The sequence below is a fragment of the Anneissia japonica genome, unplaced genomic scaffold (assembly GCF_011630105.1).
Source record: "Anneissia japonica isolate Jap-2015-1 unplaced genomic scaffold, ASM1163010v1 scaffold7370_len818893_cov191, whole genome shotgun sequence".
NCBI lineage: Eukaryota > Metazoa > Echinodermata > Crinoidea > Comatulida > Comatulidae > Anneissia > Anneissia japonica.
The window spans coordinates 514,842-531,353 of NW_022687459.1; the positions used below are offsets into that span (position 1 = coordinate 514,842).

At 34.3% G+C, this 16,512-nt stretch overlaps 1 protein-coding gene across 1 annotated transcript in view; it reads left to right on the top strand.

The window, feature by feature from the left end:
- The first annotated feature begins 2,574 nt into the window (after positions 1-2,574).
- The window catches only part of LOC117118846 (tyrosine-protein kinase JAK2-like), a 47,771-nt gene continuing 33,833 nt past the window's right edge, over positions 2,575-16,512 (top strand). The window contains exons 1-3 of the mRNA XM_033263570.1: positions 2,575-2,797; positions 8,832-9,641; positions 14,124-14,240. Of these exons, the coding sequence (XP_033119461.1) occupies positions 8,832-9,641; positions 14,124-14,240 (927 nt within the window). The 5' untranslated portion in view covers positions 2,575-2,797. The remainder of the gene's footprint in view (positions 2,798-8,831; positions 9,642-14,123; positions 14,241-16,512) is intronic.

Sequence of the window (16,512 nt, forward strand, 5' to 3'; positions counted from 1 at the left end):
ACCTCAGCCCACCATGGTTGTGGCTGAGGTAAGGCAATTATTAATTGTGTGGTCAAAGTATCAAAACTATTTTGTTATTTATGATTGCTAGGCCTGCTCTAAATGATGTTATTTTATTCTCGTTTTTATTAGTGTAACAATTTATACTTCATGGTGTTAAAGAGTTTATAAGCTTTTAATTATTATCAATACTTGTTATTATTATTACTATATTATTATTATTATTTTTATATAGTATTATCATGAAGGTATGAAAATTGTTATACCTCCATGGTATTATTAATATTATTGATAATAGCGTACGTATATATCGCCCTCTAGAGCATCTGGACTTTTGTATCTTATTACAGTACTATAATTTAAATATAATGTCAATAAATGTGAGAGCTGACTGCTCTAGCATTTATATGCATCAAACACAAACAAAATTGTAACAGGATGTCTGCCAAATAAATATTAGTTGATGTTTCAGGGTTTCAGGTGCTCAGACATGTTGATTATTACGTATTACCTATCAAAGTATTTTGATCATTTTCGGTTCAGTTCATTTTTATTGGATTAAAATGTAAGGTACATTACCATCATGAACTGCACATGTCGTTATTTTTAGTTGAAGCCTTGCTGTTATTAAACTTAGAGACAGGATGTTGGTAATTTGAAGAGATTACGTCACTACTACATGCAGACTTTTTTGTAGACTTGCCACGTCATTAACAAGCAAGTTAATTTTGAGACAGAATAAGCGAAAAAAAAAAAGAAATCGAGTATGGGACACCAAATAAATTTGGTATGGCGCGCAAGAAAGAGTTAGTAACCCAAAATTAGGGCCTGGAACCCAGGCTAACTTTTTTGACATCTTGAACTATAAAGTAAATGTCAAGGCGACAGTTCAAGGGAGGTTTGACATCTTGAACTATAAAGTAAATGTCACTCTACAGTTCATGGGAGGTACATAGTGACGCTTTAAAGGATATATGATTGGAGGTAGAACGAAGGTTAAGTGTGGATCAATGATTAAGTGAGGGGGTGTTAGCTGGAAAAATAAGGGGATATGAGCTGATTTTCTTTTGATGTGAACGGTGTGAAGGTGCGTGCGCTTAGATCTGGAAAACCTTCAAAAATGTTATCAATACATGCAATTGTTTAAAATTCATTGGCTAAGCCATCAGGGGGTGTCGGAGAGTGTAGAAAATCCCCTCCTCTGCCTAATATAGACCCAGTCGTCTGACGCCACGATTATGTCATCGGATTAAAAATTTGTTGATCCGAACAAAGCTATTGTCATTGCCAATCCATAATATTGTGGTCTAAATTTACATATTTGGGCCATTCTAAAAAAAAAACCTTAACTGGAATTTTATATCTGGACTCGGCAGAGGTTCTTGGCGGCTCCTTGGTTCGGACTTTTTGTCGATTGTTGGACCCGGAGTCGACGTTCGTCACATTTTGGGTCCACAACTAGTAGAAATACCATTAAGAATACATCCAATGAGTCGACACAATTTAGCTTACACCTTACTGGCAGATACTTTCATTATATTTGCATAATCGTAACAAAGCAAACTAGAATAGCAAATACTAGTAGGCCCTGCGTGTGCCAATGCTATTAACCTGTGGACCTAAAGATTGTTTACATGATATAAAGCGGAAACCGATACCATTGTGCAAATGCGAATCAGAATAACATTGTTTTCATCAAGAACAACAATTGACAATATAACTCGTTTCCTAGACGCATGACAAAAGAAAGAAATAAATATAATGTTAAACAATCGTTGCCGGCTCGAGCCCATGGTGTTTCTGGGTAGGTGCACTTTAGGTAAGTGGTCTGATGTTTGTTTAAGACGAATGATGCTCAGTAAGAGGCGATATAAATTTGGATATCAATTCGATTCAATTTCTGGGGAATTTGTTAAAATACCGTAGGAGTTATGGGTAAGTTAGATAGTGCACATAGTTTATTTAGTGCAGAAAAATAACCCTTTTTATAATTTACTATAGGCATAACCTATTACTCACAAAGACTAAATCAAACAAGAGACTTTCAGTGTCCTTCTTTATTAGAATATGTGTCGGGCTTTTATATACCGGTAACAAATATACGATGTTTATCCTGAATTAAGTGAACTTGCAATACTGTGTGCTGTCGATTACCAGAGTCGATTGCAAGAAATTGGAACACCATATCTTGTTTTTCCATCTAGACTGATAAATACTCTCTCAGTGCGAAAATATATTAGGAAAAATAGAAATAACATTTTTTTCTCTTGTTTAGCAAAGTGATTGATAATGCTTTAAATTTATATAAATTGAGAAAGAAATAGGCCTATAGGAACCTATATATCTTATATATGGAGATTTCATGGGAGCAATAAAAGTTTTCATTTTTCTTCTGTAATTTCTATCTTTTTGTGTCGGATTTGAAATGACCATTATTGGCGATCGATGGGTTCGATAAACAAATATAAAAAAGTCTCGCCGTAACATCAAATAAACATTGTGAATGTCAATCATTTAATTTTGAAAAGCACCCCCTCTCGCTTGCAGTCACTGATGTCATTTCCGTGTCACGTCTAGGTCACTTATACTGGAGTACACCATCGGTTTGCTTTCAACTCCTATTGTTTTCTTTCAAGAAAAGCGAAACAAGGGGAGGAAAATGTGAAATTTTGGATACATGTCAATATCTTTGATTATTCGGCCGTATATGTGCTTAGGTAAACTTTTAAATGATATCAAATCAGACGTCGTAAGACATCGAGATCCAGGCGTGGTGTTGTCTGTCTCAATTCTGTAGGTAAGTACATCTTTGGGTAAGACAGAAGCACACGACTTTGGAATCGCCTTTCTGTGTTGATTGGATGGCCTCAACTCTCTAGGATAGTTGGGGATGAATAGGCCTAGGCCTATTCAAGCTTTGTGTTTTGTTAGCGGATTTCTAGGTTGTATGCTAACACATTACACCGTCACTGTATTTTAACGTAAACATGATTGATTTTTTAGTTCATTTATATTAATCAATGTTGAATTCTACACAAACATTTCCTCTTTCATCATCACCCAGTCGCTGGTGGTGGTGATGGTGATGGGAATTTTTAAAAGTTTTAGTTAATATTTCTTTATATTATGCTCAAAAGAGGGGCCTAGCTAGGTCTACAGATAATATACATTTATTCTCAAGGAAAAACAGTTGAATAAACCAGGGCTCTAGTTTGCATTCTCCAACATATTATCAGTATGCAAACATCCTGTGCCACATTTTACATCTATTGGTTTAATTAACATTTTTTTTCAATCAAATTAAAATAAATAGAAATTCTAGTTTATATGCAGTAAATACCTAGAATAGTTAAATTATATTTTGATTACATATGACAATATGGTAACTGTTTTTCAAATTTTCGCTGCAATTTTTGTTAAATTCCATGGAAATGTTATTCAATTTCAATCATAAACATTTTTAAGTTGACAATTTCAAAATATAATTGATCAAAGACATAGAATGTGTACCAAGAGTGCATCCCCTTTCCCCTAGTTTATAATTTTTCAAAAATCTGTATCATTAACCTTTTTTGTCAAACACCCTTTTTGTGACTTATATCCCATTCAGACTAGCATCACATTGCAATCGGTTGTAGCAATTGCGACACTCAATCACAAAGTAAAATCGTGTGTAAAAGCTCACCAATAGTAGTCGATATGTAATCGATATCGCAATTGTTACCTGTTGTGATTGGGTGCTACAATCTTTATTACTCCTGATTACCACGGAATCCAATAGAACAAATCACAACAAATTCCACAGGCACTGTTTGGCTAAGCTCAGTCAACATTAGGCCTATGTAGGCCCTAGAATGTAAAGTTGGTTTGTGTTGGTCTGAATGCATTTGTTGAATGCAATCAGGAGTACAGTAATCAGTTTTGGATTGTAGTCACAGTGTAGACTGAAAAGTGTATATAGAGAAATCAGTTGTACACTGTACAACATACTGTACTGTATATCTAAACATTTTTTGCCAGAGTTTCTGACAGATACAGTAGGTGCACAGTATGGAGCAGATGTTTTGGTAGAGAAGTGTTTTGTTCCTAAAGGTAAACCACCTATAGTCTACAACACAGAAGCTAAACCTTCTTGGGTCAGACCAGGGTCAGCTTGTTATCATCTATTCACTTAAGATTAGTCTGGCCTAGATTACAATGTGTGAATCAAGGTCTTATCTTAGTCATAATCAAATTGGTCGACTTTCTTTTAAAACTGCTGTACTATTATGAATATCTAGATTTCAATGTTGTTTTCATTTTTTGTTGTTCCAAAAATATTGCTAAAATACTTATTTACTTACAGTTACACAGTTTTTAAACAAAAAAGAACAAAACATTGAATATATTTAGTGGATCCATTAGTAATTGATAGTGTTCTTGTAAACTGCTTTAATATTGGAGTAGACCTATTTGCTAAGCTCCAACTTTTGGATATTGTTGCTAAGATCCCGAAAAATAATTAGCATAAATGTATGTGTAAGCACTTGTGTTTGTGGGACAGCACATGTTTTATTCCTGGCACTGTTGTGATTGGTTAGTTGTTAAGTTCCTTTAAATTTTTCCTTTAAATCTTAAGAATTTATTAAAAAAAACAAAAAACAAAACTATTAATAATAATATCTTGAATTTTATATGGTGCCAATTCCAAACAAGATGAAAGGCACAAGGTATATCACCGAACATTTTACAATTAGGGACCCTCAGTGCTGTACACTGTCATACTGTATTATGAGCAGTGGTGTATCTAGGAGTTTTGAAATGGGGCGAGCTGATGGGGGCATGAAGGCGGAGTAGGGGGCTCCCAGATTGAGCAAGGGTGCGCTAGATAGCAAAATAAGGTGATAGGAGGTGATTTGAGTACGATTTTGTTACTTTGAACTTTTTCAGTGGGGAGAGATTGAAGGGTGGGGCTTTGTCTGAGTGGGAAGGTGGGCGGGATGGGAACCCATCTAGATATCACCACTGCTTATAAGGTTTAGGAAGTAGAGAGCTTTTACTTAGCAACTGAGAGGAGAAAGCTAATCATTAGGCCCAATAAAAAAAATTTATTAGTTTAAAACCCTGCGGTACTAGAAAATTATTATTTTTTTTTTTTTTTTTTTTTAATAAAATTTTTTTTTTAATTTCATTTATTTATTTTTTTCATTTATTTTATTAAATATTTAGTAGATATTGTTTGCATTATCTAAATCATGTTTTACTTTGAATATCAATGCACCAGCAAACAACCCAAGGGTGATTGGCTTTGGCCTCCCTCCCTTATCACATTTCCTGCCCAGATAGGGTGATAACCTAATAATATTTTTTATAGTGCCTTAGGCCCTGATGCTCAAGTCAAGTCTTGATGAGAATGTTGAATAAGAATTTAAAAGGGACGCAGAACTGGTCCAAAAATCTGTTCCTATTATGTCCATCTTCCTGTGCCGTAAATTCTACAACTTATGTTTATAACACAGTACATATATTATTAGTACTGTAGACCTACACTTGAACAGATAATAAAACAGCAATGATAATATTAAAAATTATGATGTATGTTCATGTGTAGAGTTGATTTTAAATAAACAAATGAAATTATAAAATAAACACTGGCACACCTACTTGTTTGACCTCTGAACTGAGAACAGTTAAAATCTACAGTAGGAAATCAATTTGAAATTTAATACTGAAACGATCTCGCACGCCAGGATCCAGAAATAATATGCACTCACCCTTGCGTTCGTACAAGAAAAGCCCCAATCCAGATATCAAGAAGATGACATTGGGATCAACTGGCCAATAGGAAACCCAAAATTGGAAATGCGTATATGTGTGATTGGTACATGATAGAAACAAGCTCAACTTGCTAACTGTTAGCATATCCAGATCCTGGTAACGGTTAGCCTAACTGATCGGCCATTCTCATATGAGTGCTAACAGTCAGTGCTAACAGTTACAGTAGCTCCCGATTCACATACTAGGGCTCTAGTGTGAACCTAAGCTTGTACTTTTCTTGAATGGATCTGGGATAGTTTCTTTATATTATGTAATTTTTGAAAGCAATTATTTGAAGTGCTCATTTTTAACAGAGCATGTCAGGAACTTGAAGCAAAGAAGTACTTGACACAATGAGATGCTTATAAATGTTACTACTGTATTACTAAGTGGACACTTCTTTGGCTTCGAATTGACGGAAGTGTTTTACAGTAAAACTATAGCTACTGTGACTCCTATTAATGGGATGCACATATTACAAGAATGCTTCTATTATTAAGGGAACATCCCCATAAAGGGGACACTTTTGGTCCTGTTGTTGTCTCTTACTGTACTTGGGGGGAGGGGGAGGCAGGCAGGTAAACATCTTTAGTCCATCATATGTTTGAGATGCTGTTCAAACCAATGCTACTGTACTTTCAGTTGTGTATTTCAAAGGTCAATCACATATTATAAACTAAAAATCTATCTTAATTACAGCATGAACGTGCAATATATACTGTATTCATTTGGTTGACGAATGAATGCATATTATTTTATGGTCCTGTTGCCTATTATTTTATTGTGGTGTTAAAAGTTTATTGTGTAATAAGCTAGGTTGTTTATTAATGTCTTGACCTTCGACATATACCTACAGGTGAAGCTATGTGATAATGTAGCTACTGTGAATTAATTCACCACTGTACAAGTTGCACATTGTCTTACAGAGTCATACTGTAGGAGGGATGCAGTACAGTATGCTTTGATATGGGGCGAGTGAAATAGTGTTAGCTGACACTCTGAACTTTTGACCTGAAACTAGAGATAACACTCTGGTTGTTAACTACTGGATGAAATGCCAATTATAAAGGTCATGACTTTTAAACATATTCTACACTGTAGGACAAATCTCAATTTAAATATTGAATTGCACATTTAAAATGAACAAATAATGTACAGTATTTCATCAGCCACAATTAAGACACAAATTAAAATTCAGTAATATAGACTTTTTTACGAGAATCATTTTTAAATTGAAAAACTAACTATTTTTTTTTGTGGGTGGGGGGAGTGGTGTGGAGGGAGAGGGAATAGGGTTAAAGAATTTACCATATTTACAATATGTCACAGAATCTTTAATTAAATATAAACTAAATTACATTCTTAGAACAGATAATATATTCAGTTCTTAATTTCCCATTTGTATACAGTTTCATGAATGTGGCAGCCTCGTACGTAGTAAATCTGCCTCAATTTGAATATATGAATATTCTTTGAGCTCATACAAGGAAGTAATACATTATTGATGCAGGCAAAGGCCGATATGCCAGTTGCTTGTTCATTGCAGTGATTGTGTCAGTGTTTGTGTCGTTAAAATATAGCGATCATCTTACTGGTATAGGAATAATATACACCGGATAAGCATGTTGATCTTTCTGTCAATCACTATAGATAGTTACAGGTTTAAAATATTTTAATGGTCATATTCATTAATAATATCGTATTGATATAGATAACATGCATGGTACAATGGAGATGAACTCTAAACTGTCTTGTGGTAATGCTATTTAAGAACTACAGTAGAAGTCCTCATTTGGGACACCTCTATTAACACTCTGACCGCCAGCAGTTTTTCTAATCACAATCGGTGACCCGTAACAGTAAAATGAAAATGACTCACTTTTGGAGATTTACGCAATTTTGCACAACGAAGCTGAGTTAATAGCGATTTCGTGAAAGTAAATCAATACCGCACAACGCTAATGTAAACAAACAAATAGCGAACTACTTACGGTCCAGACTGAATATAGTGTTCAAATTGTCAGTACATGTTTGTAATTACCCCATCTATCGGATTCCGTACAAAAACCTGAAACACGGAGATCTCCGTGTTTGGCGGTCGAGCGTTGCGTTAGCAAACACGGAGATCTCCGTGTTTGGCGGACAGAGTGTTAAGGAGCACCCCTGTTGGGGACATTTTATCAGTCACGAAACTAATGAAAGTACAGTATATCTTAAATGGTAACACTAGAGCCAAACCTTATTCAGGGGACATCCTATTAAGGGGAAGGTGTCTGCTTAATAGGTGTTTTAATGTACAGTATTATTGTCTTGACAAATTAGCAAAGAAATTGGTTTTACTGTTAACAATAAAATAATTTATTCCAAACCAATTATCAGAGCTGTGATATGCTAGACAAGATTAACTAAGCAATTAAAATGATGAACCATTTCCTTCAACACCACACTAATTTGAATTATGATTACTACACCGAAGAATGATGGAATCTTTTTAAAAAGGTGATATTAACCTGGTAAGGCAAGACTTTTTTTTATAGCTTTTTTCGCGAACTTATATTTTTAAAGATCTTCAAAGGAGGCCGGAAAAAAATAGAAATAAAAATTTGTTGACTAAATTTAGCAAATATTTTTGCCAGAATCATCCAGTCAGAGGAGAAAATAAAAATAAAATTTTATTGGTGAATGTAAACAGTGTAGTAATGGGAAAGTTAAATGCTTTAAATTTATATGATTAGGAAGAAATACAGAAATCTTATTTTAGTAGATTTTGTGGCAGCAGCAGGCGTAAAACAATTCAATTTTTGCGTGGCAGTGGGTGCGCTAATTGGCTAATTTATTTTTATTTAAAATTATCATTATTGGCTTAACAAGGTATAGAAAAGTCTTGAATTCATCGCCAGTCATTTTGAATATTACATAACCAATAGTACCACTTAAAAGGTGATTCCCAATTTTGGCGCAGATTTTTAACAAGTGGTTTGTGAGTGTACAGTACCAATCTTAAATGACTTAATATTTTTTTCTCTCTTTCTTAGATGCCTAAGAATTTCAAAGACCAGCCCGGGCGACACTGGCCATTTCACGGATGTTGTAGACGATTTAAGATGGGGCTTTATGTTCGCCCTAAAAACCAGCAAGAACAAGAAATGGCATCAAGCAATCAAGACACAGTAAAAGTTCAATTGTACGGCCAAAAGGAGAAGTTACAAATTCCATGGCATGAGAAATTAACTGGAGAGATGGTGTGCAAGAAGGCTGCGGCTAAGTGTAACATCCAATGCCTGAGCTCTACGCTGTTCGCAATCTGCCACAGGGAGACTAAGATGTGGCTTAGCCCCAAGGAACGCATTGAGAAGGACAGCGATCTTATATTTAGATTTCGTTTTCACGTGGTGACTGATGCACACGCGCTAAACTCATATGAGGAGCAAGTGCTTAATTACCTCTACGAACAGTTCCATGATGATTTTATCCATGGACAGATTGAAGACCTGAGTACAGAGGACAGACTAGGCTTGATCGTCATTAGCATTCTTCAACACAACAAGGGTAGCCACCCCTTGCGGATGACCTCCGACAGCCACTTCAAGTCTTTTGTCCCGAAGGAATGGTTTAGGTGTCTCAACAAAATTGATAAACACCGATTAAAGATGAAGGTTAGAGGTAGCCTGAGAAAGTTCACGGAGGAGAGTGGAGATGGAAGTACGTGCTACCGCTTGATGTTTCTGGCTTCTCTGATTGACAACAAGCCGATGCTAATTGTGGAACAGTATCACGTGATGCAAGGTGAAAGACCTTGCATTGTGCGTATATCTGCAAACAAAGGAATTGAGATTGAATGCCAGGTAAAGTCTCTATAAAGCTCTATCCACACTATCAAATTTACTTTGACAAAAAAATGTGACACGCCCATATATAGTAATGCTATGCCTATATATGGTCATGGTGTGATGTCATCATGCCCATATATGGGCATATCACACTTTTTTATCACACAAAATTTGAAAGTGTAGACAGAGCTTAAGGCCAAGTAAAACAGTTACTAGTTTCTTATCCCCTGGTGCATCCATTTTCTCTGCCTCACCAATTTTTTTTTTCTTTTTACTGCCTTTATGTTACGAAATATATGAAAATCTGGCTAACTCACATCAGTAATATTCCTTTCTCAATCGTTGGTGATTGGGGATACATTGTATGAATCCTGTCCAGTGCTTCTATTATTTGTTTTTCAATGTGTCTACTTGGTAAAAGTTAGAAAGTAGTAACTGTTTCCCATCAACCATCTTGGATTTGCCATCTCGGAGTAAAAAACAGTGCCCTCATTCTCCTTTTTCAATATATTAGGAACTAATTTGTTTTTACTTGGCCTAATTTTTCTTAATTATTCATAATTTCATTTGTTCAACATTTATTCATTAATGATTTATAATTACTGAATAATAGAAAATAAATATATTAGTATATATGTACATTTCATATCATTGAACTTAACTAGGCAAGCCACACTGTACTAAATGACACAGTGTTGTGGCAAAAATACTAATTAAAACATTCAGTATAATTTATTTATAAATTATTCATAATATTTTTTATTGAATATTTAAAGGCCAGCTGCTTAAGGTCACTTCCTACAGTAAGTTGTGGTAGGAACTAATTTACTATAATATTTAAAAACCACAAAACATTCAGTAAGCAGCAAACCATGTTTCCCAATCCTGTTAAAGTATTAGGTAATTGGCTAGTGTCCACATGTTTTTAGTGTGTTTTGAAAAATATTTTTATGCCATGTACCTGCTGTACCTATTCAGAAATATTTTTTTAGGTTGTTTAGCTAATTATATCTTGTTTATTATTATTAATTCATTCATTGTTTATTTTTTATTATGTTATAAACCCTTTCATTCAGTTGGTTAGTTTGTTCATTCATACATATTCATTATTTTATAATAACCTTTTCATTCAGTTGGTTAGTTAACCAATATTTTTGTTCATACAGTAGTATCTTCATTATTTTATAATAACCCGTTCTTTCAGTTGGTTAGTTATTAACATTGTTTATGTATTTCACTTTTTAAATCTTTATTTGGTTATCCAGTCATTGTTTCAGTCTTTCTCTTCACTTAGTCAATCCATCATTCATTTGTTTTTCTTCGTTCGATCATTTATTCATACATTCATTCATTAAATATGTTTTTCATTCATTCATTTATTACATGTTTTCTTTATTCAGACTGCACCATACATTCAAAACTATGTGGCCATTTATTGAATTATTCTTCGTCATGTGGCCAATAGTTGGTCTGGACATCTGGTCATTTTACTGTAGTAATTTATGTGACTATCTGGCTATTCAGTGATTCATGTGGGCCATCTGGCCATTCAGTAATTCATGGGGACCATCTGGTCATTCAATAATTTATGTAGTCATCTGGCCATTTAGTAATAAATGTGACCATCTGTCCATTCAAAAATTTGGTCATTTACGTATTAAATTAAATATTAATTCTTTTTTATTTTTATATCAGGCTATTTAACTATATACAGTAGACATTTTTATGAAACTTTAAATAATTTTATTCCAATTCAATTGATTACAATTCAAAATAATAATAATAATAATAATAATAATAATTGTAGATAATGAATTTATATCACATGATGAATTATTATGGAGCCAGACATTTGTGGCCATGCTAGCCAAAGCCAATACCTGGTTGATACAGTATTTACAATACAGTGCAATTTTGACAAAGAAAAACCTTGAAAAACATCTATTTTTAGGTTTATCTCGGGGACAATATGGCTTTTCAAAAAAAGGGGGGTTATTAGTGACCTGTATTTCGCCTTGACCAACATTAGACCTCGACAGAAATTATCATGGCACATGTTTCATTTGTTGGCAGACAATAACCAGATTTCATTCTGCTTGTCTGGTTGTACTGGTACCATACTGTCTGTAAAATGCAATTGTTATTATGGTATTATTTAAATGTTTAAAGTTAACCCACTATGTAAGAACTTGTACTTTTTGCAAGAAATGTATGGTTTTGTCATGTGCACAACACTAAAGTGCAAGATATGATGGTGTACAGTAATCATTGTGACTTAATGCCTCGCATTGCTGGTGTCCTTTCATCATCAGCTATTGTCGGTCCGCTGCTGGATGAAAGCCTCAGCCGGTGTCATTGTTCTTTAAATGTTCTTTTTTGTTCATTGATTGTCTCTCTATCTATTGTAGTAATATGATACCCATGTGCACTTACTCAGACCTTGGTGCTGCATCATACTATCCTGTACATTTGCAGATGAACCGACCCAGGACCCCCTACATTTTTCAAGATTATTTTTTTTTAAATAGAGAAAAAAAAAGAAAAAAAAATTATGATCAAATTAAGGTGTGAGAATGCCATAATCATAAATTTTCTTACCTCAGCCCCAACCATAGTGAGACTGGGGTGCACACCCCCTTCTGTGAATGTCCCTCCCTGGGCCCTGGGCCCTGGGCCCCCTGTTTTGAGTTCTTGGATCCGCTACTGCTACACACATGTCAGAATCAAACACAAAATCCTTGGTAACTGCACTAAGCTATGGTAATTCCTCTGGTTTAGGCAACCCAATGAAATTGGGAGGAGTTTGGGGATGGCTTTTACCAAAGTTCAAGAAATTCAGACAATGAGCTTCCAGCCTACAGTAAGCTAGGCTAGTGAAGTTTAAAGTGTTGGCAGTGCTTTGGCTGTGTACAATGTGTCCCAGGACTAATTTTTTTTATTATTCTTCAGTTTTAAGTACATGAGCCAAGGATTGTCAATAATGATAATTATCACTGTCTTTTTTTAATAAGTTGCAATCCCTTACACAGGACAAACAAATACTTGAAGCACTACATAAACAAAATCTCAATATAAGGCTTTACGGATATTTTTTCTGTAGTCATGAGAAATTAATGCTGTAATGCAGTTTTTTACCACCAAGTTATCCATACACAATGGCAGGTGTCCTAAGTTTCCTCGAAGCCGTGGGAGTCTCCCAGAAATCGGGATGGCCTCCCACACTCCCAGCAAGCAAACAAGAATCTCCCTGACAACATCCCATCTCCAGCAAATTCATAATATTTTCATGTTTTTTGCTAGTTTCTTATCAATTATCTCACAGGAGTCAGTGTCAATGGGTATAGCCATGCGCAGCAAAATGAAATTAAACAAAGAAAGCTCATTTAAGCAGATTTTCCCAGAAGGGATTTCTTGAATCCCGGAACCCCTGCCATGTGTTAGCCTCGGTACCATGTATTTCACATTACAAATACAGTAAAGTAGAATTAAATGTTGAAACATAAGTACTGTAAAACCTTGAATTGAAGCCCATCTTGAATTGAAGGGGACTCCCCTCTTTAAATACACTCCATGATACAGATTGATGTTACAGTGGCCTTATTTTTTGTTTTATAGTACAAACTCACAAAATTTGCAGCATTCATTTTTAAAAAGAAGCCCCCCCCCCCTTCTTTACTTCGCAAAATTATCATCCAAAATAAGCCCTTGTGCTTCTTTACAAGATATTGTAGTATATGGGTAGGTGAGATAGTACAGTACACTGTACATAAATTTCAAAAAACAAAATAAATTAAATACAAAAAAACAAAAGCTTGGTTTATATAGTAGTTTAAGTGATTTATTGCCAGTTAAATACACTCCATGATACAGATTGATATTACAGTGGCCTTATTTATTGTTTTATAGCACAAATTCACAAAATTTACAGCATTCATTTGATAACAAACCCTTCTCTTTACTTTGCAAACGTAGCCTAGTAAAATATTTAGACACTTTAATTTGATTAAGGTATTTTAATTTTTAAAAAAATATAGTATTAATTTTTGACACACTATCAGTATACAGTATAACAACCCTGGGATTGCTGACCTGGTACTGTACTGTATTTATTGCTGACCTGGTAAAAAGATGTCTGTAGTAGGTCTTCAACACTGTTCATTTGAAAATCAACAAAGTTTGTATTAATGTTGTAGGAGGGTACATTCAAAGAGTTGTCTGCCAGATGGTCAAGGTCAGAGGTTGTAGAATGTTCCTTCCTGCTATCCCCCCCCCCCCCCCCCCCCCCGGATATTGTTGCTAAGGTATTACAAAACGACACTAAAAACATATGCAAAAATGTGTTATTGCTAACCAACAATACTTTATTATATCTGTTTATGTGTGCCAAATATGTAATAAATAAAAATAAATTATTAACTAATGCAAATTGATTCCATTCATACATTCTGGATTTTTCCCCTAATCCTTATTGATCGTGACTTTTTTTTTCATTTTCAGCAAAATTTAGCAATTAAATGGAGACTTATGGATCTGACTGATATCAATATTTACAAGCGGCTAGGAGACCAAGATGTATGGACTGTCCAGTTAAACCGTCGCAACGGCTGTCCAGAGGTAAGTTAGGCCGGCTATTCATTGATCTTTTCCCTCTTGCCATTATTTAACAATTTATGTGGCCATCTGACCAGTTAATAAATAATTCATGTGACCATCTGACCATTCAATAATTCATGTGGCCATTTCGCTATTCAGTAATTTATGTAGCCATCTGGCCAATCAATAAATCATGTGACCATCTGGCCATTCAATAATTTATGTGACCACCTGGTCATTTAGTAATTCATGTGGCCATTTTGCCGTTCAGTTATTTACGTGGCCATCTGACCATTTAATAATTCATGTGACAATCTGGTCATTCAATAGTTTATGTGGCTATCTGGCCATTCAATAATTCATGTTGGCCATCTGACCATTTATTAATTCATGTGACTGTCTGGCCATTCAATAGCTTTTCTGGCCATTTAGTATTCATGCGACTATTTTTGTTCATGGAATTTATATTACAATGTCAACTTGATATTGTACATCAATATTGTCCCCATTCCCTGCTTGACTCGATATCTTAAATATTACCCTGAGCATGTGCACAGATCTTCCTTTAAAACAATCTCAGAAATACAGGCCATTGTGATGTTGGTTTTTCTTACATGGATACATTGGACTCGTGCTAATCTTCACACAGTTACGTATTCACACAGACACAAATTAGCAGGGCACCGTGCTTGATTGCAAGTAACATTTTTTTCTAGTGTGAATCTGGTTAACTAATAAATAACATTAAACATTTGAATTGTTTGATGCTTTATCTTTAAACATGTAAACAATTATTTAAAAGGTCGATATCTTGATAGTGAAATTTACGAATTTGTGAAGTAGTCCACTTCAAATACGTTTTTCTTGTTGTCTTGGTCGAAATTAAAGTTTGCGTCTCTTCGTGAAAACGGTGACGATGTAGTCATATGTGCCTATATAGAGTATAGTGATGATGCGGTAACATCATGACCATACACTGTCAGCATGTCGCATGTTTTGTCAAATATAATTTAATAGTCTGGACAGTAAGATGGCCTTTAGCCATTATCATTGGATTGTAATGGACTTCCATCATAACTGGCAGCCTGATTACTTATTTCATGCACTACAACAGTACTCATGTTGCCTGGCTCATTCATTACTCTAATATTCGATCTGCAGAATATTGTACGTCCAGTAGAAAGCTCTGTAAAATTATAAAATAGGAATACTTCATCGTTTATTGATAGTACAGTACTTGATTATTACAGTAAATTAACCTTGAATGTGTCTTTTAATAGGGGTTCTCCTTTGTACTATGAATCTTCACAGATCAAAATGTGATGTCAAGGCCAGAGATATATTCATTATTTATCATTAAACAGTAGGTTGTATGAATATGTTATAAATTATGACATTTTGTAATAAGCAAATATCTTTTTGGATGTGATTAAAAAAAATAAACTAAAGAAAAATATTTGTTCACGATTGTACACCATCAAGACAATTTTGCTACCTCAAGTAATATATGTTAACAACTGATCTAGATAATGAACAAGGAGAAAGTTTCTAATTTCATTAAGTGTGAACAGAATTTATATGACTATAAGAAATAATTCCCTTGCTTGCTGTTGCAGTGATGAAGTTAATAAATGTACAGTATAATCCACTGCAGCTCAGATGATATCAAAATCTATTTTTAGAACCTTGGTATTTAGTATTTTGTATAATAAAAAGAAAGGTTATATTTTTCCCCCCTTGGCAGTACAATACAATACAATTACAACACATAATAGCTTGTTAAAACTAACAAACACATTCCCTTGCTTATTCACTGTGATGATGGTTTTTATTTTAGTTAAATGATTACATTGGATAAGCCAGTGCTTTCAATTGAAAAAAATATGTTATTTAAATTAAGAATGTTAAACTAATGATTTGTCTTTATACTCTATGGAAACTATAATTTAATTTCTATTTATAGCGCTTGTACAGGAAACAAGAACGTCTGAAAAAATGCAAACCTTGCAAAGCTGGCATTCACTTCCATCGAAAGTTAGTCTGAGAATGCTGTCTCTGTTCGTTTTACTGTAAAGATACAATAAATTTTGAAGGCATTAATACTGTACATCTAATTACAAACATTAAAGTGCAGCATAGATAAGTTCTCTTTTTGTTGATAGTCATATCTTATTTAGTAAACTTTTTGAAAGATTGTCTGAGGGAATAAAATTGTTTGTCCTCCCATTTAGCAAATTGACTTACCAAAAGTAGGTTTACATTCAAAATAATTTTAATAATAATACATTCTCCA